At 46.5% G+C, this 21,059-nt stretch overlaps 1 protein-coding gene across 1 annotated transcript in view; it reads left to right on the forward strand.

Moving 5' to 3' along the window:
* Nucleotides 1-21,059, forward strand: part of LOC126546938 (nose resistant to fluoxetine protein 6-like) — a 54,373-nt gene that overhangs the window by 26,844 nt on the left and 6,470 nt on the right. Inside the window, exons 4-10 of the mRNA XM_050194657.3 lie at nucleotides 326-413; nucleotides 512-609; nucleotides 7,263-7,448; nucleotides 12,058-12,151; nucleotides 12,609-12,710; nucleotides 12,822-12,987; nucleotides 16,387-16,466. Coding sequence (XP_050050614.3) covers nucleotides 326-413; nucleotides 512-609; nucleotides 7,263-7,448; nucleotides 12,058-12,151; nucleotides 12,609-12,710; nucleotides 12,822-12,987; nucleotides 16,387-16,466 — 814 coding nt within the window. The remainder of the gene's footprint in view (nucleotides 1-325; nucleotides 414-511; nucleotides 610-7,262; nucleotides 7,449-12,057; nucleotides 12,152-12,608; nucleotides 12,711-12,821; nucleotides 12,988-16,386; nucleotides 16,467-21,059) is intronic.

The following is a 21,059-nucleotide window of genomic DNA, read 5'->3' on the forward strand; positions in this document are numbered from 1 at the left end:
GGGAGTGTCGAACACTGCATGCTTCACGTAAAAAAGGTAAAGAAGGAAACAGCACTTTATGACACACGTCGATGTTAGCGTGCGATTAAAAAAAAAACATTACATATATTATGCATTATTTCAGTACAAGAACGTTAACTCTGGCTTTATGTGCGATTTTGTCAAACTATGTCGCATAATTGAGAAATTATGCCCACTTCACCAAAGCTACAATTTTTACTGTAATTAATATGTGTGTAGCTACGGGCATGCGTGCTCAAAGCGTGTAGGACGCACTGATCACTGCTCGGGATCATCGCTCTGTTCTTCTCCTCTAAATCCCCAGTTATGAAGTTATACGGAGTGAATGCCACGGTTCGAGGGTGCAGAACTGATGATCCAAAGTCCTTAACTATGCTCCAGGCCTGCTCCATGTGAGTTCCTCAATGAGAATTCTTTTAATGCGCGCAACTTCCCGTTGCTTCCGGTATTTACTCTCGCAATCTCGCAACGCGTCGTTTATCTCTTTCAGTGCGCTCTTCTGCTCTCTAGCACTACTTTTAGGCGCTGGAACAATCGCAGAGTGGTATCTGAAGCCATTAGGCCCCACGAAACCCAGTAAAAAGGCTGGTAAGTACGCACCGACGAGGTGTAGAAAGGGCTTTGACAGTCTAGTTTTATTATTACATTCACACACTCTTAGAAAAAAAAGGTTGCGTCAGTTACTAGCCAAAAGCTAGTAACTGCTTGTCACAAACTTAACTAAAATTCTTGCAAGGACAATTAGTAACGGCGCCGGTTGTTGCATTTACTATTCAAAGGGGGTGGTACATACAGATAAAACAGCTACTCAGTGTACAAACATTACATATTAATGGCACCGGCACAAGAGCGCTTTAAAAGTACTAAATACTTTTTTGAAGACAGTGGCATTGTTGGCCGTTATTAACGCTTTTATTGTTCCTTTCATTTCAATGTCGCTGTATATATGAATGTGTTTGTGGATTGTGTTATGTAGACTGTTTTGTTGTGACTATATGTGATAATGCATCTACACGATCTATGTACCACCCGCTATTATTAGTCGACACCATCATCTGTATTTTTGAGACTTTCTTCTACAGAACTGTGGAGTCGTTTAACTTGTATGTTGTATGCACCATGTATATGCTACGTGATAGTGTTACTGTGAAAATGTTGCTCGGCAAGTCCTGGTGCTTGTATGAAAAGGTTATATGTAATCTTGAACCCTGTATGCTGTAGGCTAGACCCATGCAAGAGCTAAGGAGTAGCCGGCGCCTTAAATTGTACGTCAACATCTTCTTATATCATATCAATAATAAAAAAATGGCACCTGTCAAGTGCAGTCTGCTACCCAATTAAGTGAGCAGGGCATTTTCGTGTACAAGTGGGGCTTCCATAGCCCCGAAATAATTACGTCGCCTTGCTTCTAAAGGTGTATGCGAAAAAACACGTATGCGAAAACAGAGGACCGCATTGCCGCCAAGTTTAGTGATATTTATAGCTCCATCAAGTAATGGCACCTAAGGTTCATGACAGGAACAGTAATAGACAGCACTGTACAGAAAGGAACAAATGACAAAGGAGAACACGTGCATTGTACAGTACAACGTTCAGGATACCACGCGTAATCTTTCAAAGAACTACCTTACGGGTATAGTCCTAAACTTTACAAGAGCACAGGCTTTACCGGTGCGTACCTATGTATTTGGATAAATAAACAAAATTATGAATCTATATTTGCATAACGTACATTCTACACATATCTGCGCCACAACGCAGCAAATAACTAATAAACCAACACAATGAAAGAAACTATAGTTTATCGAAACATTGCTTTAAGGCTTCCAATATACAGCATGATAGACCACCGGTGACGGCGGCATTGCCTTTTGCTAACTGGTCTGTGAAACGTACTACTGCTTAGTAAAGGGAACACTTACAATTAGATATGGGAGAATATCCTATTTGTCTAATACGAAACGAACACGAATAGTAAGTAGCGAGCATCCGATCGAATATCGAATAGTCGCATTGTACTATATGCCACAGGCAATATTTAAAAATTTGGTGCAGTTAAAATAAAGTACCATGTATAACGTATCCCAGCCAATTTTAGCCAAACTGCTCAAGAAAGAAAAAAATATTGGGGAAATACGGTGCAAGATATAATTTTAAGACATACGGTGCACGGTCGTCACACCTCTGGCGACCGAATATCATAGGTCTTAAAGTCGAATAACGCGACATGAATGGTCGCCGAAAATATATGAGAAGTTGCGAAAAAAGAAAAAAAAGGAGCTGCTGAAGGACTTGTGTGGGATAGACACGTGTAAAAGAGCCCGTTGCAAAGAAAACATCACTGGTTGCAGCGTACCAAATAAAACTGCTACAGAACTAGTTTGCTGCCAGTAACACTGAAGTGACAGAACACTAGCGAAAATCGCCAAGTTGTTATGTAGGTTTTGACCGCAAAACCTAAAACATGGCTTGCATTACTCAGTTTATTTTTGCGTTGCTTCAGAAACATTTGCTATTGTTTCCCTTCTGATATTTACAATGAGTTATTTAGCAGGTAGAACAGAAACTATACTTTAACAACAGATTGTTGCGAGATATTTGGTAATTTCTTAATAATCGAAATTGCCGAATAGTTTCGTTTCGAATACGAATACGAATAGCTAGTAAGATATATTCGATTCGTATTTAAAACTTCAAATATTCACCCACCCCTACTTACTATAACTCGGGATTGTCGGACGTAGCAATCAGCTAGTAAAATAGTAGTAATGGGTGTAAATTTAGTAAGTTCACCAGTTACAATGTTTTACTACCTTTTCGTCTATAATAAATACAGTGGTCAGAATAAACAGAAATAGTTGTACAAACAGTGTATTTTTGCCAGTTCCGCTAATCGTAAGACAGAACAATTTAGATTACAATAGTTTTTGCTGTGCTTAGCCACCCCGTGACGATACATGAACACGGAACGACGCGCTGTAGACATCACCGAAAAAAAAAAAAAAAAAAAGAGGAGCACATTATATACCTCCGCCTTTAGCATCGCCGGTTTTTTTTTTAAAACACACTAGTCCTCAACGCAGAATGCTAATATGTTTAAATAAAAATATACATCACGAAAACTAACGAGCCTGGTCTCTCACACCTTACGCCGCTTTGAATTGTGCGATTTAAAGGGCAATCTGAATAAATTAAATTTCAGTGAGGCGATTTTCAGTGGGGCGAACAGGCTACATGAATTCACCGAACACCGATATAATTACACTTTGCTCAGAAAGTATCTCGATATCCGACCGCCTAGATGTCCATGATATATATGCAGACTAATGTCAATATTTAATTATACCTTAATTATATTCTTGCACATATGACGCATATATTAAGACTGTTCAATTATTAACGAACAGATGCGTCCGCTAGGCGATGTCTATTTGAGTGTTCACAATAAATGCGACGCCTACATGTAGTCAAATGATGGTTGCCCCGATTCAACACTTTCTGACTAAAAGCTAATAATTACTTCCTTAATTACAAGTGTTACGGCGCACTGTGTTGCACAATTTAAGGCAGTTCGGCGGCGTCAGCCCATTTAGAAGCAATGCAAATACTTGCGTTGAATTCATGACATTTCACAAAGAAACACGTGCAGGCTCCGACGAAGGCGTTATTAGAGACTTTTAGCTCAGCGGGTTTACGTTTCGCTCCGCTCGCGGTCTCCACCGTTGCGCCAGCGGAGCGGCTCGCGAAAAAAGAATTTTAGCCCGGCGGATCACTCACCCGCTCGAGCGGGGTAAAGAGCGGGGTAGAGTCACTGGAAAAAATTTCAGAGTACCGCATTCGTTTTCCCCGCGCCGCCGACGCGTTCATTGGCCCAACCGTACCATGTGACCTCTGGGGTGCCATATACCTTCCAAGCGCCGGGCGGGCCGGCTGAGTTAGAGCGCAGGCGCCCTACGTTTTTTTTTTTTTTTTTTTTTGTGTGTGTGTGTGTGTGTGTGTGTGTGTGTTCCGATTGTCGCGCTCGGAGTTGACTGCAAGGAAATCATGCCTGGCTGCTGCGCTTTTGGATGCAGCAACCGAACTGAGTCTGGAAAGACTTTTCTAGATTCCGACCGGGAAAAATGACCGAGAGCGCCGTTCTGCGTGGTTACACAGAATCGGCCGGGAGAACTACAAGCCTACAATAACACCCGCATGTGCGAGGTATAAGTACACCTTGCTTGTGCTTTTCGGCACTGTTTTAGAAGATATTTAAGCGAAGTGCACGCGGTGTTAGCGATGCTACAAAAATAGCAGTTCATTGCAGGGATCGTTCGCGTCTTGCATTCTTGACGCGGGTACACGTGTACGCGTTTGTTGCTCAACACACGCGGTTATTCCGTGCTCGTGGCACGCGAAGGCACACTTTTCGCGCGAGAATTCCGCGTCCTCACGTGCACCAGGTACTCGCATGATTTCTCCACGCACGTGAGCGCGCTCTCGCCTCGAGTCACTCGATCGACCCATATGGCACTTGTTTTTCGCAGATCGTGACGATCGCAGTCAATAAAAACATGGTCAATACGAGGCCCATGATACTTCCTTTTGTCCACTTATCCTTTGCTCATTTATACATACGCATTTCGAGCTTGAAACCAATGGCCAGGTGATATTCACAACACATGCTTCAAATTTTGAGCTTGTAAGCCGAGCACATGCAATGAACTGAAGTCAGCATACATATTATGTTTTATGTTGAAATGCTACGGTGCATGCCCAAATAATGTTGTGCTTGATGCAAAACAAGAAATACAAAACAGAACACCCAGTAGCTTTAGTTTCACTCTGTCACTATGCATGTTGCATAAGCCGCTCTAAAAGCACAAGAATTTTATACATCGCCTATGTAACTGAGAAAAAAATAGTGCTGCGTCACCAGCGGGCGTTCGTGCTTTCTTTTTTTTACACAGGCAGCAAATCTTGGCAGTCTAAGAAAACAGTCATAAATAAGTTGATAAGAGTAGTCGCTCATGAACGCACTAGACAGCCGCGTTCATAAGTCGCAATGTAGCAAACTCTCGCTCATTATCAGTGTACAGAAGTACATATACGCTGCTGTAATCAAGCAAATGGCTCATATTGGCCTTCCACAAGATTTAGTGCGCAAAATGGTCATCGACGTTGGTTTTTACGCCTGCTGTGCACAGATCGTCTTACGATCACGGCCAAACACCGGTGCGCACATGGCAGTCGCAGTGTGTCGTGCGTATACGGCGGACAAAGTCGCCCTGCAGAATCGAGAACGCGCGGTATCCGTTTACAAACTAAATTAGATGTATCCGATTTAGCTTGTGAAATTACACAATGAACGTACGTGCCTGTGACACTGTCAGATGTTAGTTTCGTCCTGCTTGGAAACATTCAATAGAAGCCGACGGCGGTCCACGATGTTCATGCCCAAAAGCACAAGCTTGCCTCATTCCGGCTCGAAGGGACGAAATGTTTCCTTCGTAGCTCGCTCCGCGGAAGGGAATAAAAAAAAAAACGCGTGCATAAGCTCCCGATAGCAGCGCTAAGCTGCTGCCCACAATCGTAGCACAGTTCCAGCAGTAAACACGATCGGCGTGCAAAACAACCACCGGCTGCATTACTTCGCACAACATAACATTTTATTTTAGTTCTTAGCAACCATCATCTCCGGGCACAAAGTATTTGTGCTTCAGTAAACACTCAACCCGACGTGTCACCGAATATCAAGCTCTTCCAACACGGCGGCCTTCCCGCGACGCCGTCGGCTTGGAAGGTATATGGCGGTGGCCGCTCAGTGTTGCCAGTCAAATCCCGACCTTTGCGGTACTCTGAAATTTTTTCCAATGACTCTAGAGCGGGGCGCTCTGCTGCCCCACCTAGTGGTCCGAATAGGAGTTACTGAGAAATGAATTTGAATTACGCTTGCTTTTATTATGCGAGAAATGTTGAATAAAGATATATTACATGTTCTCAGTACATTATTTGTTAATAATGTACTGAGTACTAATGTACGGGTCAGCGCCGCAGTCGCCGTCGTCGATGCAGAACTGCCGGCGTTCATGTTCGCGGCTGCCATCTTGCATTTCCCATACACGCCCGCGCGCCACGGAGGAAGGAAACTAGGAGAGGCCCTACCCCCTCCGCGCGCTAGGAGAAAAGTGTGGCGCAAATGACGTAGTAGGTTCTCATTTTTTTGCTGCTTTTTTATTTTTTTTTTGTTGTATGGCCACGCCTTTTGGGCCACAATGGCGGCGTTGTTATGGTTTTGAGCGCTCACACGTGTTGCTCGGGTAGGTTTCGGGCCGCGGCAAAGGCGCTGAGTGGGCGGGTTTGCGTTAGTCACCGCGTCTTGTTGCGCTGTGTTACCTGCACCGTGCTCTGCCAGATGTTGCGCGAGCGCGCGCGACACCACGCGCAGCGCGGCGTGGTTTCGCGAAAGATGTAAACAAGAGAGGAGGGTGGCCCAAAAGGCGGAGCATCGCCATGAGCAACGCCGAATTCCGGCTTCACTTTTGCTTCACAAAGAGTGACGTCAGGGCCTCTCCTTAGTTTCCTTCCTCCGTGCCCGCGCGCGCTTACGCACGCTCGCGCGCTGCGTATACCCTCCGCTGGGGAGTGCTTTCCAGCGGGCGTAAACGCTGCTCCGTAAAACCGCTGGCCGCCTCAGCGTGGTGCGCATGCGCAGTCGCGTCTCCGCTCGCCCGCTCCGCTCCGCTGGCCGTAAACCCGCTGGGCTAAAACTCTCTATTGAAGCAGGAGTAGAGCAGGTGATGTACAAACCAGTCAAGTCAGAGTATGAGCATCTCAGTCTGTCCTATGTCCTTGAATGCAGTGCGAATGCGTAATCAATCAAAGCAAGGGCTCAGTTTGAAGCCGGATACTCCGAAACACACTCCACGTTACGCCCCGCTCTCTCCCGTACACACTCCCCAGAAGCTGCGAGTATTATAGCATAACCGTACGTGTAAGTGTAAGGGAATAAAGTTACCAACTATCTAATTAGAAACCAGTTATTTCCTAATCAGATTTGTTTATATCCGCACTCACTGCGTGCACATAATGAATCAGAAAACTTCAGTTCACTTAGTGTAATTTTTACTCATGAAAGTGTCTATAACAAGTACCATACTCCTGTGTGTGTACAATGTTCGTCAGAGTATCGGTGAAGCTTGTCACTCATAGCGCTCTGCGCACAAATACAAGGGATGTCTTTACAAGCTTTTCTCTTTCAGAAGCTTTTCCCTTCAAGCTCTTGTGCGGGTTCTCTGTCATTTCGAACACCCAACGCCTCTTCAACGCCAGCCAATATGAAGGAACCCCACGCGAAAATTTGCTCTTCTTTAGCGGAGCCAAACTGATCCTGTGCTTCTGGGTGGTCTTCTTTCACTCCTACACGCTGATTCAACCCGAGTTCTACCGTAAGTGGTGTTTCTCTTTTGCACCTCTAAAGCTTTTTTCACATAACATCGGTTTTGGCCCAAAAGTGGCGCGGTGGCTGTCGCAGAAACCCCCAAATCCCACCAACTCCACTGCGATCATGATCGAAACATTTCGAAAAAATCGCAAGCGGTGACAGCGTTTGACCAATGTTACAACGCCAGCGAGTAGTGACGCGAAGAGCACGTGACAGGGGCGGTTCCGAGGAGCAGAGAAGCTAACGCGATCGAGCTGGCGACGTTTCCAAGCAGGCGACATCTATTTCCGAACCAACTGACGGGAGCTTCCATTCGCGTGGCGCGAAATTGTGTCTACGTGGTATTGCTTTGATGCAAAGCATTCTTGGCGAATGCAACCCAGTTTTCTGCAACGAATATATGGCGGCAATGTGGCGATTTCGCGGGCCGATTCCGAAAAATGGGTGCAGTCCATAAACATGGGCTCATGCTCAAGATAAGGCAGTTGAAAAATCTGGGCCGATCCCGAAGGTCTTGCAGTATAAATACGGAGGCCGATCCCGAAATAGTGCCGTATAAAATATTTAACCAGGCTTAACCCCAGTTCACATCTACGTAGTGCAAGGCATGCTTAGTTTGGTCGAGAATGATTCTTAGGAATTATATTACTGCTTTACAGCGAATAGTTCCTGTTTTTGTGACGTGTTGCGAACCAATGCGGAGTGCAGGGTACGATGTTTTTTTTTTTTGTCATTGTGCTACTCAGATACCCAAGTTGGCGTTAATGAGGTTTATTGAAGAGCGGCACATGCCCATTGACACATACCCAGCGGTACATACTCATGGGAACGGCCCACATTACTCAGTGAGCCAAGTTGGCGTCAAAGAGGCTCACTGAATAGCAGTACATAACCAGTGGCAACCCAAAGAGCCATACCCAGAGAGAAAACTAAACGCCGATGCCCGGAAAAGCTGGATATATAGCCACAATAGCCTAATCGATCTGCAGAGCTCCGCATTGTAAGTGACTTTTACTGGAGTCCGTATCTTAGAATGTGCACAAAAGTAAACAGTATTGAAGTGTTCTATTACTGGGCCTACATGGAAATAGAAAGCGCAGTGTCCTCGTGAGCTGTATACCGACGCACGGGCCGGCTGATGCATGCACAGCGCGTGCCTCTTGAATTGCGCAAGATCGTGCGACGTCGCGCTTTTTTACCGCCGCAGTGTGTGGCTTAACCTTCCTGAGCATGGAGGCTCCACAACAGCACAAACACGCCGCGGTCATTGAAAACGAATCTCTTGGATTAATATAAAGCCATAGTCGCCATGACTGCTCACTCTAGAGCACAGTACATTTGAACAGGGCTAAGACGAATGTTCTTGGCATTGAAGTACTATCAGCATGGGCCTGTTCCTCCTCTACTTAGGAATTTTTTTACGCTTTTCAAACTATGTTTCTTCCAACTGCATAATTTAAATAACTGACTTAACACATATTTATCATATGAGTGAGCACCAAGGCAAGCGTACAGATTCTGTTATGTTTTGTTACAGCTGGGTTACTTTGGAAACTGAGGTAGAAAGTACTTCGGCCATACCATTTCTCCATGTTCCGCTTGCAAACACGTCACATTTAAGCATGCGTAAGAACAGCCCACATATAATTATGCTATTCTGGCCCCGTGGCCGCAAACAAAGCAGCATGTTGTATGCAAAATAACCGTTATAATTTAGCATCCCTTGTACTCGAGAAACGATTAGCTTGCCGGCCACTGTTACCTTCACTTTTTCCTCTTCAATACTGCGACTGGCAGGCACGTACCCAGGGTGGGCGGCCGGGGGGGCCTGCCTTCCCCCCCCCCCCAGAAATTAAGCGGCCTAACCCCCCTCCCCGCCCACACAACCACTCCTCACACACATTCCTAAAGCGCCGACAAATCAATCTATTCGGCGGTCAACATTTTGCTGCCTTTTACAGCGAAAGCTGTATATCACGAACCTTCCTTAGTTTTTTCGGCGTCCGTCAGCAGAAAAAATCATCATGTGTGCCGATTCTGGTGAAGGTGCAGAAAGGGTCCGAGCTCAATGGCACATACCCCTGTGGGCTCGGGAACCTGTAACGCGCCCTTAGGGATCTTCGGGATGGGCCCATGTATGGCGAGTGCTCATAACGCCTACTTCACCTCCGCCGCGGGTCGGCCCAGCATTGCACTACTTTCGGGATGGATCCACGTGTGAGGAGTGCTTAACGCCTGCTTCACCTCCGCCGCGGGTGGGCCCGGTGTTGCACTATCTTCGGGATCGGCCCACCTATAGGGAGTGCTTTGTGCCTATTTATACACTTCACATCCGCCGCGGGTCGACCCGGCATTGCACTACCGTCAGGATCAGCCCAGTATGGGGAGTGCTTAACACTTGCTTCACCTTTGCCGCGGGTCGGCCTGGCATTGTACCAGCTTCGGAATCAGCCCACGTATTGGGTATGCCTAACGCCTGCTTCACCTCCGCCACGGGTGGGCCCGGTATTGCGCTATCTTCGGGCCGACCCGCGGCCGAGGTGAAGCACTTTGCATTTCGTTTGAGAGCTTTGACTGTGGTTAGCTTTCGATACCATTCCATCTTCACAGAGTGGAAGGGTTGTCAATTTTTTTCACTTCTTTTGTATGGCGGTAGTTGTCGGCATCTCCTGGGGTGTTAAGGCCAGGTTCCTCATCGATTCGGTGCCCACGTGACTAACTCGAGATGAGTGCCGTTGTCACCATCTATTCAACAATCACGCGCATATCTGTTGCTTTGTTAGTTCAACCTTTTTTGTTTAGACTGATCCAGGGACCAGGAAAGAGATTTGGTTCGTAGTCAGCTGGTCTGTATGCTCTTGGAACAAGTTGCGCTCGGAGAAAATGCCAGTTGCGTTTAATGTTTCCTTTTGCTTGATTATTTCCTGGAGTGACGGCTCGCCGCGACGCTGGCAGATCCCCGGAACCATATACCCGTGATATGGGTTAGATAAGGTGGAAAATAAGATAATGAGAAAGAGCGTCCATCATCAGACCCTGCAATAACCATTAAATCTATAAACAATATGACTGTCACCCATTACGTTGTCTGGCTTTTCCCTAATTGTACAGTACTTTTCATGCAAAATTGGCAACTGGAAACAAGAGTCTCAAGGAATTGAGAAATTAAGTGATCTACTAAGGGAGAGAGCCAAGGCAACAGCCAAACAGGAAGGAAAAGCAAAAAGTAACAAATTTAACCGTTGTTTGTGAAAATATTTATGGATCAACATATTTTTATTTTAACAGGAAGTAGAGAAAATGAAGCCGGAAGTGGAGAATCATTCCGTATGTTTTGAATGATGCTTATGCAGTTATCAGTTGAGCCGCCTGACGTAGCCACTTCTCTGCTGTGCTAATGTGGGTGTTTCACATCGCGGTAATCATCACATCGCGGTACTGGCATGTAAAACTACAGAAATTAAGTTTTTATTCATTGCTTCCGGAGTCATCGTTGTTGAACTGCCTTAACCCGTATAAGGTCACACTAAATAAAAACATCTTATTACAAGTGCCGTACTGAAAGTAATGATAAACTATTTCTTTGTACGCAAGCCTGAAAGCTCATTAGAATGGGAGTATGATAGTACATGGTGCCACATTTTTTTTGCAATTATAGAAGGCGCTTTGGCACCGAGAGGTTATATAATCTACCCACCGGTACGCTAAACAAAATACCGTGCGTTGATAGCGTTTCCGGTGAAAGAGCAAATTTATGTTGCAGAAATTCAAATAGTGCTTCAGCTTGTGTATGGCTGTGTGCGAAGGTGGAGGAGGCATTTTAGAGATGGCCATACGCCCATTGAAGACGAGCCACGCATTCATCTTTAGGCGTGGTGCATTTGCTCGCCCCGTCCTTTAATCTGCGCGTGAAGTAATATTGTCACACTGTAACCACACCCCGGGCAGAGGGTTAAAAATATTCATCATCGCGTATGCTTCGATCGTATTTCATTCTTTGGTATACTACACTGTTGTGACAAACCTGAAATGCACCTAGCTTCTGTCACGTACGACCTTGGCGACGTGTTAGGTCCGCTAAGCACTTAGCTTGCCGGTTCGGCCTTTGGTAAAGCTGAAGGATCCCAGCAAATTGGTGCCACTCATGTTCTTCGAAGCATGAGGAATATGATATAAATTGTATGAGTGCAATAGAGGGGAAGCGACCTTCCTGGAAGACAGTAGCTGTACCGTATTCTATATATGGTCAATATGTGCGTAGTATACTACGCAAGATTGATATTTGGGTAATATGGTCTTGACAGGGTAGAGTAATTAACCGATGGGATTATTCAAAAAGTGTTTCAGGGTTTTCATCATTTTATGCCCAACTACGAAGCACTACAATTAAGACCCCAAAGAAACGGGAACCTATGCTTCTTAACATAATCAAGTGAAATCACTTTCAGCTGCAAGAAAAGTAACATTTTTTATTGCGTTCTCTTGTGGCTGCCCAGAGAATCTGTACTGCAGTAAACGAAGCCGACAAACCACTGTAGTCAAGGGGTTATTTCGTTAGGTTAAATCTTTTGAAAGTTTGTTTCCTAATTCTTAAATTACTGTACTTTTTACAGATTCCGGCTTCAAGATATTTGACTTGGGAGACCGGGTGTATTTTCAGTTAATAACAAATGCCTTTTTGTCCATTTCCAGCCTCTTCTTCATTCAGTAAGTGGCAGAAGCTCATACCTGCTGCATGTTCCTCGATGTCGTGATATGACGAGGTCATTGTTTGATTTACCTGCGTCAGACGCGGCCAGTTGTTGAGTCAACGGCTAAAAAAATCATTTTTACAGCTTCCTTCATGATTCTGCTTGAGTTCAGCGATGCAGCGCAACCATGTCCGCAAGAGTGTATAGAAGAAGCGACTATAATATATCATCTAAATATCCGGTAACATTCAGCAGTGAATATGGAAATATCTGCAGGCATTCCCGGCATTAAAGCTTGAGTTCAGGTTTTTCATTCATAGGTACTGCGAAAAGCATTGGTGTCAAAACGAAGGCAGCAACGCTTTCGTTGCCTATATATGACACAAGTACAAATGACGACGGATTTTTCTGGAGTGCCAAAACTAAGGTAGTCAATTCCTGCGGCTTTGCTCACACAATCCTTCTCTTGGCAGAGGATTTACGTTTTCGTACCTTGTCAATGTGGACCACGAAGCGCTTCCTGCAACAAAGTGCTTGCGTTCTTACTTGCTGATTCTAGTTCATCGGTACATCAGGTAAGACTCCTGTCAGAGTTTAATTCCCACGTTACTCCTTTTAAGCAAGCCTGTGCTTCTTAGGACTGCAACATTACTATCGTACGCAGTCTCTCTTTCTTTGAATTCTAGACTGACTGTCCCCGTTGTGATTGTGGTGTTCTTCGCATTCCTGCTTCCCACCATGGGTGAAGGACCCGCTGACCAAGAACTGTTTTCGAAACAAATCGGCAGGTGTGCAGAAAAATGGTGGACGGTGATCACGCACACGAACAACTTCAACGCGCTCAATGAAACCGCAAGTATCAGTTACTTCATTATGGTGCAATCACACACACACACTCTCTCGTGCACTTGGAGGGGTCAGCGAAACCTTTGACCGAAGGAGTCGCTTCTGCAGATATGCCGCTTGCCTTCTCTCGTTTGTGCAAGCGCGCAGAGTGGTGCGCAGATTGCTCAGTATGCTCGGGTACGCGTTTGAAATCATGCTGCGCTATATTTCTTTACATTCAAATAATGACTACGTATTTCAGCCGCACGTTTCTCTCAGTACACTGCAGCCATGTGCCCGAGCTACGCCCGAGCTGCGAGATCTCCGCGTCCAGTGAAGTCCCCGCAACGAGTGTTGCGTACACATAAAGCAACACTATGGACCGATATTTATTTACATTATTAGATTACATTTCTGGAGTCACAATATACAAGGATTCCCTTCCTGCGATCCTATGCTTTTGTTATCATCCGTCCCGTTATATCGCCGATACTGGCGATCACCAGGAGTGTGGCTTTGCGCGAGCCAACGACGAAGGGCCAAGAAGAAATAGAAAATTAAAAGAATGCTTACAAGGTACGGTCCGTGGAACATATATTTTTGTAGACTCCCAGAAAGCTGAGGATTGAAAGCCACACTGGGCTCGAAAACAAAACAAAACAAAACAACAACAACAACAACAATAGAAAAGATATGTGGTGGCGCCAAATTGAAATTCCCGCACCTGCCCTGCGTTCGGTCATGGATATTGGGAGCATTGCCTAGGATAAATAAATAATCATGTGTGAATTCACAAGGATTGCAATGTATCCATAGGTAAGCAAGGGCTCAACCTGGCGACATCAGATCACTGTTTGTGGATGAAAACTGCCTCAATAAGCGAACACATCTTCATTAGACGGCATCGCAAAAATGCATTGAAAATACCGTTCCAAGACAATCAGAGACACGTCTAATCTACGCTCTACTAAAATAATTTACTCAAGCTACAGCGTTAAAAGAACATGTGGTTCTCCAATAGGTTTCAAGTCACTACGTAATCAAAGTAAATGAAATGGCGGATGTACTTGCAAAGGCAGCTCACGAAAATTTGCAAGCACCCCTTATTCCCTTATCTAAGTCCGACAGCCGGCGATTTTTACGAGGCCTTAAGCGAGTAGTGTATGTTCAAATGATTTACAGAGAGCACAAACGAATCAATCTTATATGAAGTTGACTCACATCTCGAGCACCAGCTAGACACTCAGCTTCCACGACGGGTAAATACCAAAGGATAGAAAGTTGGGCGAGTTGGTACGGTACGGTATGAGGGGGTAAATACCCCCTCATATCGTCTCCGCATCGGAACTGCTTACACGAGCACTTCTCGTTCCGAATGAAGCATGTGGCCTCTCCAACATGTTTGCGTGGTCACGAAGATAAGGATGTACACCACCTACTCGACTTTCCCAAGCTCACCACACATGGACAAGGCCTTGAATAAGAACTGCGTTTAACTAGCTCCAAAAGGCATTTCTCACTTACCAAGGTGTTAGGTTCATGGCCTTCAAAAGTGCATCACAAAGCCATAAAAGCATTTCAATGCTTCTTTGGAGACGCCGGCACTCGTGACGATTATCGACTGTACTGCATCGTGAGTAATTATCTCGTTCGTGCATTGAAACCATGTGTACGCCAGACATCCACGGACTTCGTTGCAAATGAGAGCTTCTTGACAGAGACTTATATGCAAGAATTTACATTTATTTTTGCCCTATATTATCAATCACGATAAAAGGAGTAGCCATTGCCAGATAAAGGTGGCAACAACTATGTTTATTTTTATCTAAAGAAATATATCATCGACGAGGCTTGAAAAATCTACAATTGCACTCGGATACTCATTTTATCCCTTAACAGTAAGCCTTTTTCGACAAGAAAATGCGCACAGATTTGTGAGAAGAAGAAAAAAAACTACACTGGTATGAATTCGAGGCTTTTAGTTTCTGTTCAGTGTCCCGGGAGGGAGTTGGCAAAATTTCTATATCTACCTCGATGTACACGTAGCGTGTGTCACATGGCACGACGTGATGCGATATTCAAATCGAACTCGGCGGTTGAGAACTTTCCACGTGGCGTTATTGATTGTAATGAGAGAAAAAAAGGAGATTAGGCGCGGACGGCGAAATAATCGAAATACACCAGGTGGCTGTTCGCCCTGTCTTCTCCTAGATGGCGCTACTAATAGAAAGGCTCTAAAAGGCTCCGGTTCAGATCACTTGAGCCTAGGAAGCAGGGGCGTTGATTAATTCGGAACATTTCTCATTATAACAGCGCTGTAGTCCTTCAGCTATGGCTTTTATTTAGCTACTAATTGCGCAAAACTGTGGGGATTTTTTCCGCCTCGTTTTTTTTTTCGTGATATTCTTGAGAACGTTTCTGTTCTCTAATTCAAGGAAACCGGCTTGAGGTGCATGATGACTGTCAAATTTAACGGCGCATTTGCGTGAACTTCTGCTTAAATGTATTGGGAGAAGATTAGAGAGAGGCGGGGGGGGGGGGGTGACTCAAACACAGTGAAAGCAAAAAAGTGGGCTACAGGGCCTCTTTCTCTGCAGTGCTTTTCCTGTGTCAGCACAGCGATTGCGATCGGTGTAGATATACGCGTGACAATCTCTGTTGCTCGTTTGGCTTCGGTTTTGCTTTTACGTTTCTTAACGTAGGTGGAAGTTATCGTTTAACAGTTATGCCACTCACACGAACAGAGCCCTTCAAGGCGGCGCGGATGCATGATCTCCTGATAATGCGTCTGATACTTCGACATGATATTACAGGGCTAAATAGCGGCATATAAAAACTTGCGATCCAAGCGACCAACCAGAGCACTCACGCTGGGTGGGCAGCGCATATAACGCTGTTTCGTAATGTAATGTTTAAGAATACTACAGCACGTGCTGCCCTAGTAAATTCATGTTGGTAGTCGCGCTTGGCGACGTTTTTCCTCGATAATGTTGTTAAGTTAAGTGATGCTGTAATGAAAAAAAAAACACATTTTACGATAGAACAAGAAAGCTTTAACACCATAAGCTCTGCGAAATGGTTGTATTAGTAGCAACTAATTTTCTTTTAAACCGCCATAGGGAATTCATACAGCGTTTGCATAACCTGCCTTCGTTCAACAGTGGTTCATTTAGTAATTATAAATTGCTGCATATGAATATTAGCGTTAGTGTTCTGCGTGTCGAAAGAAAATGTACTCCTCTCCTCCACTACTTCGTAACGTGCATCCTACAATAATACAAAACTTGTTACATATGGCTTCCCCATATGAATGAGTTCCCGTGCATTTCTTCAAACCTAGTAAACTTAATAGAGTAATAATAGCAGTTGTTTGCGGCAGTAAATATACTGTTTGATGTTGAAACGTTTGTCTTCCCGTTTTTTCAGTGTTTAGTACACCTTTGGTACGTCAGCACAGAGATGCAGCTCTTCACCCTCACACTGCCATTCACCATGCTTCTGCCTAGGTAGGCTAATCGCTATCTTTACTTGTTGTCAAGAATACAAAGAAAAATGTAATAACGCTCCAAGTGACTATCTATTTTAGCGAGTCCAATATTTTCGCGCTTTGGAAAAGCAATGCAGCTCCGGAATCGTTGACAATACTCATGAACACTGTAAAATGTAAAGTTCCAATGCGTATACTGGCGCTACAATAGTTTGTGTTTTGAACCAGTTCTCTGAACGCAACAGCCGGTTCTCGCAAAAATTAAATAGTTCAAAGGGTTTATTTTCTTCATGCTTTTTTTTATTTCAGTGTACACAACCAAAAAAATTCAGCGATAAAAGATATATTTTTACTAGCGATTGTATCCTACTGACGCTAAGGACAATAAAGATGCAAGATTTGACGTACCTGCTGGAGTTTAAATTGCGTTTTAAATTTTCTTTTAACTGCCACCCGGCTATAGTTGTTTCGCTTAATCCGGAATTTTTTGATACAGATAAATCTTTTCGCATTTATACGTAATATACTGTGATGCCCTTTCTTAGCTAGGTGGAAGCAACGATTAGGGGAACCATGAAGTAGTATCGTTTCGGAGCATCCTCCTTCTCATTTGCTTCCTAGCAAACCCCGCAAGCAAATCCTAGTTAGTGCACATCGCACCTCGTGTTCACGTTACACGGGGTGAAATTCCTTTAGTTCAAAGTGTAAACACTTCACGCGTCGTTTCACATTACACATGCTCAAAACATAGAGCTTTCCCCGATGTATCCCGAGAAATCATAAAGCTATCACTAGGCGCATCGCAGCCGCCCGCTGATCGCGGCGCCACGATTTCTTCTTTCTCGATCTCTCAGGGCAGTGACGTTTAGTTCAGAGCTCGTAGTCTTTCGTAATACCCCGTGTACCCGTATGACGACTTCCTAGCTTCAATAGCCCGTCTTCTATCTGAATTTGAGTTCCCCGCAGACAGATACACACTAAACTGTCAGATCTAACTGTTCCTTATGTACAGCGATGTCAAGCACGGTGCCCCATTTATGCAGTGGTGAAACGTAGACTGTGCCTTTTTTTGTTCTGATAGAGCGCAGTCGGTGCCGAGATATTACATTCTTATTTCGAATCAATGGCAACACAATTGCGTTTTAGACTTTTGTTTTGAGAGTGCGAATGGTTACAAATGTCTCGTTTTTCTTACTTTGTCAGGTCAAGTGGTTTCTTTTGCTTTTGATTTCCCCAGCAAATCCTGCTTAGCGGAGTTATTGATACTGAGAAGAGGTTTATTGGCGGCTCCTCAGGCAAAAGCGCAGCGACCGGGAACGGCGAGACAGCCCGAAGCACTGTCCAAAAAAGGCGACAGTAATCAACAGCGCGAGCGGAGCCGAGCCGCGCGTTGGCGATGTGTCTGTGCCGCGAGGCGCGTCTTCTTCTTCACAATCTCCTCCCGGACAAAAAGAGCCATCCTGGCGCCTTAAGAATCAGGAGGGAGAGGGTCGTGGTAGAGCTTGAGACGCGAGACGTGGACAATGTCACGTCCACGCCGGCGCAAGTCTTCAGGTGGTGACAGTGGCTCAATAAGAAAATTCACCGGAGATGTTTGCTCCAAGACTCGGTAAGGCCCTTCGAATTTTGGGATGAGTTTCGAGGAAAGCCCCGGAGTCTGGAAAGGCACAGACAACCACACAAGAACGCCTGGAGCGTAGGTGGTGTTCGGAAGCGTGTCGGTGCGGTTTTCTTTCTGGCGCTGCTGTTGCTCGGCCGTAAAGGAGCGCGCTAGCTGGCGGCATTCTTCGGCCTGTCGGGCGACGTCAGACACAGGTAGACACTCGGAGGCGTCAGAACGGTATGGAAGGAGCGTGTCGATGGTATGCGTAGGCTGGCGGCCATACAGGAGGAAGAAAGGTGAAAATCCCGTAGTGGCCTGGATCGCGGTGTTGTACGCGAACGTGATGAATGGAAGGATGCGGTCCCAGTTACCATGATCAGATGCCACGTACATCGACAGCATGTCACCAAGTGTGCGGTTAAATCGCTCTGTGAGTCCGTTAGTCTGGGGATGGTATGCTGTGCTTGTCCGATGAATAATACGGCATTCCGAGAGCAAACTTCTGACGACTTCGGAGAGGAAGGCGCGACCTCGATCGCTGAGGAGTTCTCGAGGTGCGCCGTGTCGAAGCACGAAGCGATGTAGAACGAAAAAGGCTACATCCCGTGCCGTAGCACTTGGTAAAGCAGCAGTTTCGGCGTAGCGTGTCAAGTGGTCAACAGCAACTACGATCCACCGATTGCCGTCTGGCGTCATAGGAAGCGGGCCGTATAGGTCGATGCCGACGCGATCGAAGGGTGTGGCAGGGCACGGGAGCGGCTGCAAGGCACCAGACGGGCGTAAAGGCGGCGATTTGCGGCGTTGACAGTCAAGACAGCACCGAACAAACTTTTGTACAAAATTGTACATGCCGCGCCAGTAGTAGCGGTGGCGAATTCGTTCGTACGTCTTGAAGACTCCGGCGTGGCCACACTGTGGATCGTTGTGGAAAGCGGCACATATTTGTGACCTTAAGCTGCGGGGAATCACGAGAAGCCACCGACGGCCTTCAGGAGAGTAATTGCGTCGGTGGAGCAGCTGGTCACGAATGGCAAAATGAACTGCTTGGCGTCGGAGGGTTCGGGATACAGGGATGGTCGATGATCCAGAAAGATAGTCGAAAAGAGAAGCGATCCACGGGTCACGACGTTGTGCGGTGGCAAAGGAGTCCATGTCGAGAGATGAGATGGAGTGTGCGGAAGTTGTTCCGCAGGCCGAGTCTGGAGGTAAAGGTGAACGAGACAGGGCGTCGGCGTCGGAGTGTGTTCGCCCACTGCGGTATACGACGCGAATATCGTACTCCTGGATGCGTAATGCCCAACGGGCTAGGCGGCCAGTGGGATCTTTCAAGTTGGCAAGCCAACAAAGCGCGTGGTGATCTGTGACCAAGTCGAAGGGGCGCCCGTACAGGTATGGTCGGAACTTGCCAAGTGCCCATACTAAGGCCAAGCACTCTTTTTCGGTCACGCTGTAATTGGCCTCAGGCTTCGTCAGCGTGCGACTCGCATAGGCGACTACGTATTCGGGGTAGCCTGGCTTTCGTTGGGCGAGGACGGCGCCGAGACCGACTCCGCTGGCATCTGTGTGTACCTCAGTTGCAGCCGACGGGTCGAAATGGCGAAGAATAGGTGGGGAGGTGAGAAGGCGACGCAGCGTAGCGAAGGCGGAGTCACATGCAGGGGACCAGGAGGAGAGGGTGGTGTCACCGCGCAGAAGCTGAGTCAATGGCGCCATGATCGATGCGAAATTCCGAACAAAGCGCCGGAAATATGAGCATAGGCCCACAAAGCTCCGAAGTTCTTTGATGGTCTGAGGCTTCGGAAACTCGGTGACTGCTCGAAGTTTTGCAGGATCGGGTAGAACGCCGTGCTTGGACACAACGTGGCCTAAAATGGTGAGCTCTCGCGCGGCGAAGCGGCACTTCTTGAGGTTGAGTCGGAGGCCAGCGTTCGTTAGACAGGTCAAAACAAGTCTGAGGCGGAGCAGGTGAGTCGGAAAATCAGGCGAGAAAACCACGACATCGTCGAGGTAACACAGACATATGGACCACTTGAGGCCACGCAGCGTGTTGTCCATGAGTCGTTCAAAGGTGGCAGGGGCGTTACAAAGCCCGAACGGCATTACGTTAAATTCATATAAGCCGTCAGGCGTAATGAATGCGGTTTTCTGGCGATCGGCTGCAGCCATCGGTACCTGCCAGTACCCCGAACGCAAGTCAAGGGACGAGAAGAATTCTGCTCCCTGAAGACTGTCGAGGGCGTCGTCGATGCGCGGCAAAGGATAGACGTCTTTGCGCGTTACCTTATTTAGCCGACGGTAGTCGACGCAAAAGCGAATAGACCCGTCCTTCTTGCGAACGAGAAAGACAGGCGATGCCCAGGGACTGTGCGAGGGTTGAATAACGTCACGGCGCAGCATATCTTCGACTTGGGTGGTAATGACTCGACGCTCTTCGGCCGAGACGCGGTAGGGTCGTTGACGTAACGGCTGATGTGAACCGGTGTCAATGTAGTGCTGCACTTCCGACGTGCGGCCCAAGTGAGGTTGTGAAACGTCGAATGAACTTCTAAAGTGGTGCAGGAGATCAAGAAGGTCGGCGCGTTCGGCAGGTGTGAGGGTATCGGCAATGGCACTCGAGAATGCATCCTTGGACGTCTCTTCAAGCGCGGAAATCGAAGACGACTGGCCGGAGTCGACATCAAAAGAGTCTCCGGGGACGTCAACCAAAGACGAAGAGTCGAGGAGTTCCACGATGCCAAGGCATTCACCAACGAGCAATGTAATAGGCGCACAGAGGGGATTGCAGAAGTATATATTGCTACAGCCGCCAGCCATGTCAAGTGTTGCGAAGGGTAGTCGGAGAGATTTACGGCTCATGAAGACGTCGGAAGGTGTGAAGAGGACCGTTGCATCAGTGATGGCATCGCAAGAGACGGGTACGAGAGCGAAGGAGCCAGGTGGAATATCTGTGTCCTCGCGCACGGTAAGTTTAGAAGGGCGGTCGCAATCTTCGTGCAAGGGTGCGTCACA

The sequence above is a fragment of the Dermacentor andersoni genome, chromosome 1 (genome assembly GCF_023375885.2).
Source record: "Dermacentor andersoni chromosome 1, qqDerAnde1_hic_scaffold, whole genome shotgun sequence".
NCBI lineage: Eukaryota > Metazoa > Arthropoda > Arachnida > Ixodida > Ixodidae > Dermacentor > Dermacentor andersoni.